At 33.3% G+C, this 16,284-nt stretch overlaps 1 protein-coding gene across 1 annotated transcript in view; it reads right to left on the bottom strand.

The window, feature by feature from the left end:
• Nucleotides 1-15,256: 15,256 nt before the first annotated feature.
• LOC131841396 (cadherin-89D) overlaps nt 15,257-16,284 on the bottom strand; it is a 78,248-nt gene continuing 77,220 nt past the window's right edge. Inside the window, exon 21 of the mRNA XM_059189710.1 lies at nt 15,257-16,116. Within this exon, the coding sequence (XP_059045693.1) occupies nt 15,612-16,116 (505 nt within the window). The 3' untranslated portion in view covers nt 15,257-15,611. The remainder of the gene's footprint in view (nt 16,117-16,284) is intronic.

Here is a 16,284-nt window from a genome sequence, read left to right as displayed (position 1 = left end):
ACTATCGCAGGTGTTTAACTAAATGGGCAGTGTTCAATACTCAAACTTGAACGACATCACTATAGACATGTGGAGTTGGTGTGAAAACATAAATATAAATATTTATGCATCATACATTAAGTCAAAAGAAAATGTTGTTGCTGATGAATCCTGTTACACAAATATGGACACAGAATGGGAAATTAATGACAAGGCATTCCAATGAATAAGAAGTCAATTTGAAACCTCACATATTGATTTATTGTGATGGGTATGTTTCATGGAAGGAAAATCCATCTACCTTGTAATATGGATGGTTCAACACAAAATTGGATAATTTACCTGCTGTGAGACTTAACTCTGATACCTCCTGGTAACTAAACCCATCATATGCAAACTAGTAATAACCTCTTGTTATTTCCCTTTAGGACAGCTCATCCACTATATTGTCAACTTACCCTGACAATGAACCTCTTCTGTGGACAACATTCAGACACCGAGGTTTGCCAGAGAGTTCATTAAACATCAAGCTAGCATCTGTATCAACAGGTATAATGAAACAATATTATACTACTTACAAAAGCTGTTGCCAGTTTTGTTAACACAAACATAATCAAGGATCAATACTTGGCTCCATCCCTTTCAATAATAATAATATTATTTTATTTTTATTCTTTACTGAAAACTTTGAGAGTGGAATTGGTTATAACACATGGTAGGATCAGATGGCAGAATCAAATGGTTTCTTCTCAGACATGTATATAGATTGAAATCATAATATATAATAATACATAATCACTATAACGATACAGAGGAATGTGGAACCCATCTGTGGTATTACGATATCTGGCTAGTTTACCAAACACTTCAACTCTAAATCTTGAAGTACTCGGCAAAAATTTAACAACTCTACTAGTTCTAACCACTGTTCAATGGGCTCAAACCCTGTACATAATAAAACTTGAGTATATATTAATATCTGAAAATAAGATCGCTATTTCCATCAATTCACTGAATTGATAGACATCAAAAAACAAACAGTTTTAGAACTTCCATGTTAACATCAAGAACCAAATATATGACCAGCTAACATGCTTCAGGAGTAAATCAAGCATACATTAGTAATTAGAAATAAGGAGCAATACCTCATAATCATATCAAAAGTTTTACCATCGGACATCATAGCATACCATTAGTAGATGCATCAAATGCACTCTGGAGGATAGTGGAATTGATATTGTAAGTACACATCCCGCCACCTCGTCGGTGAATAAAGCGGGCGTATCTCTTGACATGATAAGGAAAACAGCTGATTGGTCAGGACATTGACCTTCGGAAAATTCTATAATTTGCCAACTAAAAATAGTTGTAATACACAATTTTTGGAATTCGATTAGTATTGAATAATTAATTAATATTACAATTGAAAAAGTCTGATTAGAATTATATTAACATTAGAATTATCTTTTTTTAGTTCTTATGAACAATTAATCAATGTGCTTAATTACATTATTTTGAAAAATAATTAAAAATGCTGATTATTATAAATACTTTTATTAATAATAAGTAATAATACCCATTATGAAGCGACTCTGAACAGCTACACTGTAAATCAATTATATTTCAGATCAACGTGAAATAAAATTGAAAATTGGACTAACTTACCTAAGTGACGTCCAATTGTAATTTTGTGAACGTTGATCTGAAATATAATCACCCGCCCGACCCAACATCAGCCTACTGTTGCTGATCCCGTTCATAATGGGTAATGTACATCTGAAGATTTCAGCTCTAAATCAGTGATCCATGGGGTTGCCACATCACAGAGATAAATTTGCATTATTTTTTTTAAATAACTCTAAAATCGCGATGCCATAGAGTAGCGAATAGGAATACTACACTGTAAATCAATTATATTTCAGATCAACGTTCACAAAATTACAATTGGACGTCACTTAGGTAAGTTAGTCCAATTTTCAATTATAAACTACATGTTTTCATCATTTAAATACTCATACAGTCCATCGATCCATTACAATCTGCGTTAATACAAGTATTACGTAGGTACTTTACTTACGTCACTGTTTGAATTCGCAATGGGAATTTTTTGGCAATATGTGTAAGAAGATATATGAAACATTTCCTTGAAATATAATACTTATTTGACTTGGAATGAAATCTTCTAAAAAATAGATCCAACGGATAGATTCTGCGTCTCAAACCAATACGGGGTGCGTTTACCTTTGTCGATTCACATTCTAGTCACGAACTAATCGTACTGCGGGCCATTTGTTACGATTCAATTCCTGAAACCTAGTTTACGTGGTTCTAGCTGATAACTAGGCAATTGTTCAACACTTAAACGTTACCTAGACCTCGGTGGTCTAGCGGTTTAGCACACCGATTTACGTCCGATGGTCGCGGGTTCGATTCCTCGCACGGTATTAACATTTGTATTCATGAGTTGTTTGTATCGGTCTGAGTGTTTTCTATGTATAATATGTATGTATTTAAGAAAAAAAATCTATGATAATGTATCACATATATAGTACTCAACAGAAGCTTTAGCTAACTTAACTTAGATCGAGATGGCGCCGTGTGAATTGTCCTGAGATTATTATTATTATTATAAATATTAGGTTTTTAGGACTCAAACTAAAAAAAATATTACCATGAATTTAAATCAAACCAAAACAAAATATATTTATTCATGTACGTCTATTACAGACTTTTATGATATGTCAAATCTACGATCAATTCGGAATGCTTTCGAGATGAGAACTGATAAGAAACTCAGCTCGTATTCTTTTCAAATATGGTTGTACATGTTTACAATAATACAGAATCATTCACAATTATTGCATTATTATAGCCCTTATTCAGATCAACTTGATTACATTATTTAAAAAAAAACATTAAAGTTTACAAACGAAATTAAATATTGTAGCATTTGTACCTTTTTTAATTTCTGCAGATCTGTTTGCCAATCGGCAATAATTCCCATTCTCCTCTTTCTTGAGCCACTGTTATATTAAAACGAATACTAATATTACGACCTGGCTTTACCTTGCACAGATGGACAATTCACAAGGTAAATATAATAATTTAAGAGAATGTAACGAAACCTGTGCTAGGAATACCTGTGCTGCAGTATTCTGGTCCGATCTTGATCTCGTAGTCTCTGTCGTGGTCTCGTCGTAGGTAATCAGTTCATAGCACTTTCACTAGAATTTGAGACTTTAGTCTGGAAAGAATGAAAATAGTTTGGTACAAAGCAATAATAAAAATAATTTTCAAACTATAAATTACATTATATAGGTTTATATTAATTTCATAGTACCAAATAGGGCTCCGCTGAGCATATGTCGTGACGGGGTGCCACGATGCTGATATTCTGTGGATACCTTCATATATAATAATAGAATTATTATATATGAAGGTATTGTTTATTTACTTAATTGTAATACTAAGAACTTAAAATTAAAAAGCTTAAAAAATATAATACAATAATTAAAATATATTTTTAAAAGAAGTCCCTTTAGGCAAAGTTCCGAAGATACTGGCAGCGTTCCAGTTGAAGATACATACATAGATCTAGGCGGATAACACAGAGTAAACATTTACGACATACTACCATGTATAAATAAATATCAAACATAACTACACACTGAAACATATAATAAACATAGGTAATACTAGTAGATAGACACCTTGCATTACCATGACTAGGCAATAAAGTAAAAATTTACCTACGACGATTGCATCACACTACTATATGGATCGTCAACTTGTTTGCCATTTTGTTGCCATAAAAATAACAACGATGATAAATATAGACTACAAGCTATTCCCGCGACTTCGTCCGCGTGGAATTTAACATTATTTTTCTAAAACAAAAGTAGCCTAAAGAACTAAAAATTATTTTGTTCGTCTTAATTTATTCGTTCCATTAGGTACTGATAGGTTCAAACTAATACATTTATATCCTGCATCATCCCTTATTTTATCCCCATGCGGGTTGAATTTATCAATATCCTATTTAAGCAAACATCTTCATCATAGTAGGTCCAATCTTTAATTTCAGTTCAATCAGTCGAAGATCTAAGAAGATTTATACAAACTTTCATCCACTATTTTATCTCCTTAGGGGTGGAATTTATCAAAATCCTTTCTTAGGGGATGCCTACGTCATAGTAGCTTTATGCATGCAAAATCTCAGCCCGATCGGTTTAAAATTGACAAAATTTCATACAAACTTTCATCCCCTATTTTATCCCCTTGGGGTAGAATTAATCAAAATCCTTTCTTAGCGGATGCCTACATCATAACATCTACCTGCATGCCAAATTTCAGCCCGATCCGTCCAGTGGTTTGGGCTGTGCGTTGATAGATCACTATGTCAGTCACCTTTGAGTTATAAATATATAGATTTCGGTTACGAATGTAAGGCAAAAGATTCAGCCGCAATATAACAAAGTGCCTTCACATGTCCTTGCCAAAAACATCTAGTTCTCTCCCTGATCCCTACAAACACTTGTATGGATGATAAAATATGTTAGGTATTTGAGTAAAATATTTAGGCAAATATAACAATTTAATTCACATACATGTCCCATATTTGGAATGAATAGGGTTTATATTTCATACTAGCTGTACACACGACTTCGTCCGTGTGAAATTCGACTTTATTTTTCTAAAATAAAAGTAGCCTAAGCTACTCCTTACTACATCAGCTACCTGCCAAAAAAAGTCGCGTCAAAATCGGTCCAGCCATTTTAGAGATTAGCCGGAACAAACAGACAGACAGACAAAAATTTTAAAAAATGTTATTTTGGTCTATGTACCGTATTTATATTCATATGCATGTAGTAAAAATCGGTTATTTCAATATTACAAACAGACACTCCAACTGTTTGTTTTTTCCGGCTAATGTCTAAAATGGCTGGACCGATTTTGACGAGACTTTTTTTGTAAGGTAGCAGATGTAATAAGGAGTAACTTGGGCTACTTTTATTTTAGAAAAAGTCGCGGGAACAGCTAATGTTATATTATCTACAGGCCGTATTAATTTAATCAAAAACACAAATTTGTAAATTCCACTACAATTATTGTTTATCCTATACGAAATATATTATCCTGATAGATATTTTATTAAGAAGTTGTTTCGTTAAAAGCTATCAACGAGTTTACAGATGACTGCCCACCCCCAGTTGATTAGCTAGCGAGAGGCAATTAATTTATTGCCTCTTGCCCATCCGCTTCAATTCTGCTCTAAATTTACGTTACAAGATTTTTATGAAGATCTACACCATTATCTATATTTATAGCGTTAGCTGTAATGTTCGAACTTGTGGCGGCGTGGTGGGGCAGGTCGATGTGCTTCCTGTAATATGGTTGAGTGCAATGATGGCTGGCTCATCCGTCATACTCGTGAACTGCTGCTTGTGGGGACTGGTATATTCAGTTTGCGAAGACTGATTAGATTTTTTTTTGTAATAGCATATGCTGGTGGTCACTCTATTCTCCCAAATCTGAATTTAAATGACTGTGTTTTATTGTAAACATGTACAACATTTTTTTTGAAAAGAATACGAGCTGAGTTTCTTGTCAGTTCTTCTCATCTCGAAATCATTCCGAACTGACGGTAGATTTGACATATTATAAGAGTCTGTAATAGACCTACATGAATAAAGATAAGTTGATTTTTTTTTTATTTTATCATGAATGGAAATCTCTGGTCTCGCGGTTTAGTACACCGCTATACTTCCGATGGTCGCGGGTTCGATTTCTCGCATGCACAAATATTTGTATTCATGTGTATGATTGCTTATATCGGTCTTGGTGTTTTCTATGTATAATATATATGTATTTACGAAAAAATCTTTATCAGCTATCTAGTACCCATAACACAAGCTTAACTTGGGTCTAGATGCCGCTTTGTGAATTTTCCTGAGATTATCCTAATTTTTTTTATGCTACGATAGTGACAAACAAGCATACGGCTCATCTGATGGTAAACGGTTACCGTATCATAGACGTTTGACACACCAGTGGTGTTGATTCCGTGTTGCCGACCCTTAAGGAACCTTAATATACCCTATTTGAAAAACCCCATGCTGCAGTCTGGCGAAAAAATCTTCATTATCAGATTACAGAAAAATACTACATTACTCAATAACCGATTTTATGCTAAGAAAAATAACTAAGAACAGTTTACGCATTTTCCAATCAAAACTTCGACTAAAGCTGGGTCGATGACCGAACAAAATAACGACTTTTGAAGGGTTAAGGGAAATATATTGAAAAACATCCTGGCGGCTCCTTACGTGAGTAGCACTTTATTACTGTTTAAAAAGTTCGACTTTGGCTTTGTATTTACCTACCGTGAGACTTATGCTTGCCTAGTAGGCAATCATAAGTCTCACGGTAGATACGGTATCATCCTGCCGTAGAGATTTGTGACATTAAAAAAAAACCGGAAATATATAAAAAAAAATACATTATACTTATATAATATTTCTGATTGACTCTCCGTTGACAGACATACCGTTAACAATTCTAAGAGTTGGCACGTGTGAGTCCTATTATTTTCGATCGCAAATAGTCATTTAATATTTTTAAAAATCTAATATATAAAATTCTTGTGTCACAATAGTAGATACCATACTCCTCCGAATCGGCTAGATCGATTTTTATGAAATTTTATACGCATATTCAATAGGTCTGAGAATCGGCTACTATCTATTTTTCATACTCCTAAGTAGTAAGGGATATCCACCGCACACGGCAAAATTTTTAATTATTATGTGGCATTAAAAATTCATACAGCCCTTAATTTTCACCCTTCTACCACAACCTCTATTTTTAATTGCGATAGCAATATTTAAATTTATATGGCAAAATAATGTTTGCAGGACAATTAATTATTACATAAAAATAACAATTCTTTCCTCCTTATAACAATTTAAGTAAACTCATATAGAACTATGTTTTGCATATTTCAAAAGTATTATTGATATACCGACAACGTTTGCCGGTGCAACTAGTTAATACATAAAAATAACAATTCTCTCCTCCTTGTAATAGTTAAAATAAACTCATATAGAACTATGTTTTGCATATTTCAAAAGTATTATAGATATACCGACAACGTTTGCCGGGACAACTAGTTATTACATATAAATAACAATTCTCTCCTCCTTGTAATAATTAAAATAAATTCATATAGAACTATGTTTTGCATATTTCAAAAGTATTATAGATATACCGACAACGTTTGCGTGACAACTAGTTATTACATATAAATAACAATTCTCTCCTCCTTGTAATAATTAAAATAAACTCATATAGAACTATGTTTTGCATATTTCAAAAGTATTATTGATATACCGACAACAACAAATCCCTCTTCTGGGATAAGTCCGCCATTGTACGCATGTTTTTTTTTTCTAAGTCAATTGTGTCCTTTTATTTATAATGTTATTGTACAATAAAGTATTACAAACAAACAAACAAACGTTTGCCGGTGCAACTAGTTATTACATAAAAATAACAATTCTCTCCTTATAACAATTTAAATAAACTCATATAGAACTATGTTTTGCATATTTCAAAAGTATTATAGATATACCGACAGCGTTTGCAGGACAATAACAATTCTCTCCTCCTTGTAATAATTAAAATAAACTCATATAGAACTATTTTTTTGTTTTGCATATTTCTAAAGTATTATGGCAGACGCCATAAACCCAAAAACGATGTCATAAATTATTTGGTGGCCTACCCAAAGCTCCATTAATTTTTACCGCTCTATAAGGAAGCTGTTTATGTGGATAACCTTAACGTAAAAGCGACTCGCTCACAGTTATATACTCTAGTTTACATATAATTCAGCTCATTTTTATCTTCGCATTCAAATGAAATCTTATATATAACATTCTTGTGTCACAAAATTAGCCGTTTTAGACGACTATGATAGTCCTTCAAAACGGCTATAAAATTTCATAAAAATCAGTCCTATTATCAAATTATTATAATTCAAAAAAGCAACACACAACTTTCTTGCTCATTCTTCTTGTGATGAATCTGCATTCCTAATGAGTGGTAGAATCAAAATATGACTATTCAAAAGTGCTTGTAATGAGTTTATTTGAATAATTATTATTTTTATTTTCTATTTAAATTTTATGTGCATACTCAGTAGGTCTGAGAATCGGCTATTTAAGACATCGTTTTTCAGTGATACCATATCTATGTAAATATATATTACTCAAAGGTGACTGACGTAGTGATCTATCAACGCAAAGCCCAAACCGGAAGGATCGGGCTGAAATTTGGCATGCAGGTAGATGTTATGACGTAGGCATCCGCTAAGAAAGGATTTTGATTAATTCTACCCTCAAGGGGATAAAATAGGGGATGCAAGTGTGTATGAAACTTTGTCAATTTTAAACCGATCGGGCTGAGATTTTGCATGCACAAAGCTATTATGACGTAGGCATCCCCCAAGACAGGATTTTAATAAATTCCACTCCTAAAGGGATAAATTAACGCGAGCGTAGCCGCGAGAAAAAGCTAGTGTATAATATGTATGTATTTAGAAAAAAAAAGATCTATGTCTATGTATCAGTTATCTAGCTTAAGCGAGCTTATCTATGTATTATCAATTTTAACTATATTCTTCACGATCACTTAAGATGTAAAATCCGCTTCATTCACAGGAAGTTGCATTAAGCTAACTGTCCGGTTATTGACTTTGGGAAATTCAAAGCTGTCTAGTACAATAATGCTTCTAGATTCGAAACATTATCTACCTTCAGTCTGTCTGTAGTTAAAGCATGAAAGAGAATTTTCTAGATTATTTTCAGGACTGTTATTATAGACTGGAATAATTAGATGCACTGACAGCATTCTATATATGGTTTGACGGCCTCGATGGTTTAGCGGTTTAGCACACTGTTTTACGTCAGGTGGTCGCGGGTTCGATTCCTTGCACAGTACATTTGTATTCATGAGTATTATTGTTTGTATTGGTTGTTTTCTATGTATATTAAGCATTAGGTCTGGGTATATTCTATGTTTATTACATATGTTTTTACAAAAAAATGTATCTATGTATTTATATCAAATTCAAATTCAAATTCAAAATATCTTTATTCATGTAGGTCTATTACAGACTCTTATGATATGTCAAATCTACCGTCAGTTCGGAATGATATCGAGATGAGAAGAACTGACAAGAAACTCAGCTCGTATTTTTTTTCAAATAATAGTGGAACATGTTTATGATAAATACAGTTATTAAAATTCAAATTTGGGAGAATAGTGACCATATCAGTTGTCTAGTACTCATAACATACATAAGCTCTGCTTAGCTTGGGACTAGATGACGTTGTGTGTATTTTCAAGGGGTACTATTATTATTAGTTTATATATTTTTTTTATTTCCATAATGTGTCATTGGACTCCCTAAAATATGGTCGAGCGCAGTATGGCTGGCTCATCCGTCATACTCGTGAACGAGTGCTGCTTGTAGGGACTGGTCTGCTCTTATCACTACGACTGATTTAATCTTATTGTGTTTTTATATTTAACTCTAATAAAGTAGTGCTGGTTGGTAGTTTGTATTCACACGTTTCGACTTGTAAAATGTGAACTTATAAGGATTGTTTAAAAGAGCAACACACAAGTTTTGCTTATTCTTCTTGTGATGAGACAGCCAGATGAGCTGTAGTTTAAAAAAAAATGTTTACTATTTAAAAGTGCTTAAATTAAGTTTATTTGAATAAATGATTTTCTATTATATTCTAGTCAAACTCAAATTTTAAAATATATATATATATATAAATAGCTATAGTTTTTTAAATCTATGACCACGACGTACGGATCGACGACTGATAAAATCTACCTAACCTTTTTATTTAAACCCTGAAAAACATTGAAAAAAATGTCTTATAATCAAGTAATATAAAACACAAATTGCCCTATTCATTTAAATAAATTAATTGAATATATTCCAAACAAGATCATTGGTGGATGTAAAATATAAGCAAACCGTATTCTCTAAAAGCAAATAAGCTACCAGTTGCAGACGAAGGAAATGTTAAATGCAGCCAATAAAAGCCTATACAGATTTGGTGGTAATAAAAAATCCTAAAATCGTCATCCAAGTGACGTCATTCAACAGAGTGCGTTCACCCCGCGCTCGCCACAGGCCTATAGGGTGACCGTTCTGTACCCGCAACACGGACAGTGTTCATTCACTGGATTAACTTACAGACGTTGATAAATTACTTTATTATTATCTCAAGCTTAGCCCATGATAATATTGGAGTTAATTATATTAAACGGTTAAAGTCTATTCATATTGCAACGGAAGGAAAATGTACTTTTATTTTATTTTTTATTTATTTAATTAACAATATAAACTTACAGCTAATTGCCAACACGTTTATGTTTTAAAACTATTTATACTACTTAAAACTATACGATGATGAATATATTCTTATTTTAGTAATTATGGAATGCAAGGCTTCTGTATATACGTCAGCATCTTGGACCTTACCTAAAAATAAATTTAATAATTGCAATGCTCTCATAGTGGGAGAATTGCTAGCGTGGCTTGTGTACCGACGCGGTTTTTTTTTTTTATAGGTGATTATGGATTGGTGCACCCGCCTGCGCTAACGGTTTACGCGGGCGGGGCACCAGTGGAGGATGATAGGATGAACATGAGGTCAGGTCAGTTAGCCCATCGTAATAGCGACGCGGTTGCAAACAGTCGGACACGACGAAGGTGACACTTCTCACGTAATTCGGAGGGATATTGAATCCTATCCGTTCTACAACTGCGGGATTATCTATCTGGTTGCGCAGCAGCAAACAGTAATGGACTTGTGTAGGCTGTAGTGATAATTCTGATACACTTGTTTTGTTGTACATAATCTTAAATTATAAACGTGAAGGTTTGTGAGTATAGATGGATGACCGGTTGAAAATCCGTTGCGTAGTTTTAAAGATTTAAGCATTCATAGATACGGACAGACTGCGACAGCGACATTGTTTTATACTATGTAATGATGATATAAAATACATATATAGATAATATAATATTACATAATAAATTTCTCGTGTCACAATGTTAGTTGCCATATTCCTCCGAAATTTTATATGCATATCCAGTAGGTCTGAGAATCGGCTACTATTTTTCATTTCACTAAGCGATAAAAGTTGTAACACCCCTAACAATTTTATATATTTGGGCAATTTTTTTTTTTAATTGGTATTAAATCCTAAATTTTCATCCTTCTACTACCCACCTCTTTTTTTTAATAGCGTTTTTAATTTATATTGCAAAGCAACTTTTGTCGGATTAGGTAGTATATATGTATATATGTATGTATATATATTTACTTATGTATTGACTTTTTATTGCACTAAACATATATAATATATATACAAGAATTATATATATAGAATATTATACTATACAAATTTTGATGGACAAAAGCTGTTTCTTATCGCTCGCTTATATAAAGTGGCCAATAATTTACCAAAACATAGAAATGATTTTACACCATAACGAAAGTTTCAATTCCCTTTTAATTGTATTAGAAAATTATTACAAAGCTTTTACGTGGGAACACTGTAGAATAGAGGTCTATTGAACATCAAAAGGTTTTCACTAACGGATGGGAAAGCCACAAATAACCGCAACAAATGGTCACACGGACCGTTTCAAAGCACCTAGTTGTGTTTGACTAACATTTCGCAAACATTTATATCTCTTTGTTTTCTATTATTGGTTCCATAGTCAGGGGCGGACCGTGAATTTGTGGGGCCCCGGGCTAAAACCAATATTATTAGAGGCCTACCTAATTTTACAAGTCAACTATAAAAATACTCGATTAACACGCACATTCATGGGTTAATTAATCTCAGGGTTATCAATAGAGGTGTCAGATTTTTTTTCAGCCTACAAGAGGCAAATGCTGAAGTAGGCAAAAAATTATGAGATTTTAGTTTTTTACATGGGACAAATGAAAAACAATATTATATAGTGACATTCTTTATTCATTTATATATTTTTCTGAAGAGCAAGTCTGGTTTAATATATTGTTATTGGTTTAAAAAAAAATACAATTATAATCGTAATTAAAAACAGTCATAAATTCGCTTTTTATTAAATTATGGGTTTATAAGTAATTATGGGTACAATTTAGTAAGAATAAGTTTATTTGCGGACAACATTATAATTTTAATTTTCATACTGAACGTTACGTGCGTGAGTATTTTTGTGCTTTTAGATCGATCAATTTAATAATAAAAAACGGAGCACGGTTAGAATACGGGACAGAGTTAGTCCCGCCGGGACATTTTAATCTGAGCTTAAAATATGGGACGTCCCGGGAAATAAGGGGCGTCTGGCAATGCTAGTTTTTTTTATGGTTGATAATGAAATGGTGCACCCGCCTGCGCTAACGGTTTACGCTGGCGGGGCACCAGTGGAGGATGATAAAATGAGCATGAGGTCAGGTCAGTTAGCCTATCGTGACAAATTCATTAAGAATTTATCACGATGGTTTCCAGGGGGAACCGCGTGGAGGTCGACCTAACATGGTACATTGCTAGCAATGAGATCATCAGTCGACATTACTAACAATCCCCTTTCCCCCCTGGCAATGCTAGTTGTCAACCCTATGGTAGATTTTTTAATATTTTAGATTATTTTAAATCTACATAAATAGCCCATAAAGGCTAGGGGCCCTGGGCTAGTCCAAAAACGCAGGTAGATCCGCCCCTGTCTCTAGTTGTTATTATATCGGCCAGTGGTCCGTAACAGTCTATTTCCCACTAAGAGTAAAGTCAAAGTTTAATATTACTGTAAGTAGTTTTTTGTTTGTTCCGCTTTCCTGTTGATTGTGTATTCTAATGAATGTTTTATTTGGGACTGCTCTCCTTAACTTGCGTTGATTGATTGTCGACTGATAAGTTTATAGTAATTTAATTAAATTTAACGGTGTATGATAGTTGTATGTAACCTAAACTTTAGTTTTAATATGGTTTATTATAATTATGTACAATCTCATTTGAGATGAATATGAGTAAGGATTTTATGTTGATTTTAGTTTGAGACGAGAAAAATTGTCAAAGTTTTTTCGGATCGAACTATTTAAATTCCGAACTGATGGTACATTAAAATGTTCAATAGTGCCTATGATTTGACGGTCTTACTTCCGATGGTCGCGGATTCGATTCGACGGGTAAAACACTTGTATTCATGTATTCATGATAGTTTGTTTCGATCTGGGTATTTTCAATATATATTATGTATATATTTTTAAAGAAGTATATCTAAGTACTTATATCAGTGGGTGCATCATTTCATTATCACCCATTAAAAAAAATTGTTAAGTATTTTTATTTTATGTATATCTTTCAATAATGCCAGTCCTTACCGCACTAACAGATACTATTTGGAATAAATAATCTATCTATAATCTCAGGACAATTCACACAGCGCCATCTAGACCAGGACCGGATCCACTTATGGACTTTTTGGCCTGCAGCCCAGGGCCACAATTACAAAGGGCCCCGATTTCCCACTGAAACGATATCTAAAATATAGAAAAATATCTAGAATATTAAAAAACCTATCATAAGGTTGGCAACTCTGAGATCAATCAACCAATGCAAGTGCGCGTCTATCGAAAGGAACGGGGAATTTCTGGTCGCTTGTTTTTGGTCGGTGTACTTTTTTAGTTGAGTAATATAATTAGGTAGGCTAAGTAGATTTAGCGCAGGGCCCCACAAATTCACGCGCCCCTGATGTAGACCCTAGAAATATTGGAATAATATGCTTATAGACTTTACATCAGTATATCATCAGCTTGTTTCCCATTCCAGTCTCATTTCAATGTCAACAATGTTTCCTAAAATTGTGACCTCGAGCTGAAATAAATAACTTTACAAAGTGCAAAGAACTTAAGACGTGATAACACTCCTGATTACAGATGCACGTGTACCTTTGTTTGTTTTCCTCAGATTTCATGATATGTTTAGTTCGCGACTTCTTAGCTATGGTATTCGAAATATCAATAGATTATTGTGTGATTCATTAGATTATTGTAATAGTTGTAACCCATTATAAAACACCAAATTGCGAATATATATTTTTATTATAACGTCTATATAATCAGGCAGTATGAAAGTGGCGCCGGTGTTGGAGAGGTTAAAGAGTAATCGTCTATCATGGTATGGATATGTAATGCGTAGGAATAAGGATAATAATTTAAGAAAGGTGTTACATATTAATGTGGATAGTTATAAGTGCAGAGTAAGGCCGAAAAAGAGATGGATGGACTATGTGAAAGATGAAATGGTAAGAATGGGAGTAAATAACGAGATGACTGCGAACAGGGATGAATGGAAGAGCAAAACATATTACGCCGACCACAAATAAATGGGATAAGGAAGAAGCAGATGATGATGTATGTATGTTGATATAGTCAGCGGTGTAACAAATACTGAAGAAGTAACAAAAGACAATGGTACTTTTGAGAAAACAGAGTTCTATATTTGACAATTATAAAATAAATATTACTAATCAGGTTTTAATCACTTTTTGATCTCCAACATGCTCGCCACGCCAAAGGACTATGGTGATGATATATTCCAACATAATAATGTTTTTATTTGTTAAAAGATCTAAATTAACATTATAATAATGATAACAATAATCTTTATTTTACTGCTCATAAGGTACAATACCTGAGTTCAACATACAATACCTTGCTTTGTGTCACTACTCTACTCTACAATATTTCACTCAACTATACACTATCTAATATATATTTTTTTTTATTTTATTATTAATTTGAATATGTAATTCAACCAAATTTTGAAACTTGTAAAATTCTACAGTAATCATTAATAGAATTTATTGGTTACTACTATACTACTCAGCTGTGTTTTATGCCTGGAGAGTGAAAAGGTCTATTATATTTTGCGTTGCGTGTGAAAATTTGACAAAAGAGAAGAGATAGTGAAGGAACTCAAAATGAGAGAACTCTCTAGCGAGAGTGGCTATAGTAATAATGAAGTAATAATAAACTATATATCTAATAGATAGAGATCTGGGTTTTGTAATGTAATCGATATAATAGATTGTTATGATAAACAGCAGGATCTATCTATAGTATAAGTATTAAATTTAATAAAAGAAACTAAAGAAATCCTATAAAGTAATATTTTTATTACAATTCTTACACTACACAGTATTTACAAAATTACAAAAACGTCATTTAACATAAATATGCATAAGGTGGTTATTATATTAACTATCGTAACACTATAAAGTCTTCCTTTTACTTTCTGAAGACATCCCCAAAATGGCACTATTAACTGCAACCACTCTCTTTGGACATAAGTACCAAGATTATGAAGGTAAAGCTACGGTAGGCAAGAAGAACAATATCTTACACTAACATGTACAGGCATTAAGTCTTATTTACATTATGTATACACATAAAACACTATAAATACAACTAAATTGCACAAATCATAAACTCAATTGTCTATCACAATAGAAGTTCGTAGAGTATTCCAACAATCACAGATTTGAACTAAATATGCTATAATGGCCTAGCAAACATAAGCCTCTCGCTGCCTTGTCTGCGCATTATTTCTGCTGCAGCAGGCGTTGCCACAAACACAGCAGCCTGCCCACCCAGCTCCATAAACTTCCCTCTATTGTTCTTTGCACTTGGCTTTCTCTTCATCCTCGTATCGAACACATCCTCTGCTTCACTGTGATCGTAATCAATCATAGGCTCATTCATTCTTCTCACATTCTGCTTGTTAGTGTTCATGAAGTACGATTGAGTTATATTGGAAACGTTTGGAGATGATATCTGCCTAGTTAATCTGGCTTCAGATCCAATTCTCTCCAAAGGCGGGAAGTGCCGCTGCATGTTTTCGGAGAATGACTGTCTTCTATAGTGGATAGGTCGAGGATCGATGGTCGGGTGATGAGCGAAAGAAGCTCGTCGAAGGAATCTGTGGTCCTGCTCGGATCGATGGAAGATCTTTCGACCTTCCTGATTGTGGTTTGACTTTAAAGAATCTTCGTAACTGCAACTGAAAAGATAAAAATACTATCTGAAGAGATTGAAATTTTTCAATGTTGATTCTTAATTTATATCAATCAAATTCTCAGCTCGAACAAAATTATTTGAAGTACTCGTATAGCAAGATAGTTATATATTAGAGGTTTGATATAGTTTAACATATCTTAAAAAAGAATAA

The sequence above is a fragment of the Achroia grisella genome, unplaced genomic scaffold, assembly GCF_030625045.1.
Source record: "Achroia grisella isolate CSIRO2021 unplaced genomic scaffold, CSIRO_AGI_Agris_v1 utg1668, whole genome shotgun sequence".
Classification (NCBI taxonomy): domain Eukaryota; kingdom Metazoa; phylum Arthropoda; class Insecta; order Lepidoptera; family Pyralidae; genus Achroia; species Achroia grisella.
The sequence above is the reverse complement of the archived record's forward strand: the minus strand, read 5'-3'. Positions and strand labels throughout refer to the sequence as shown.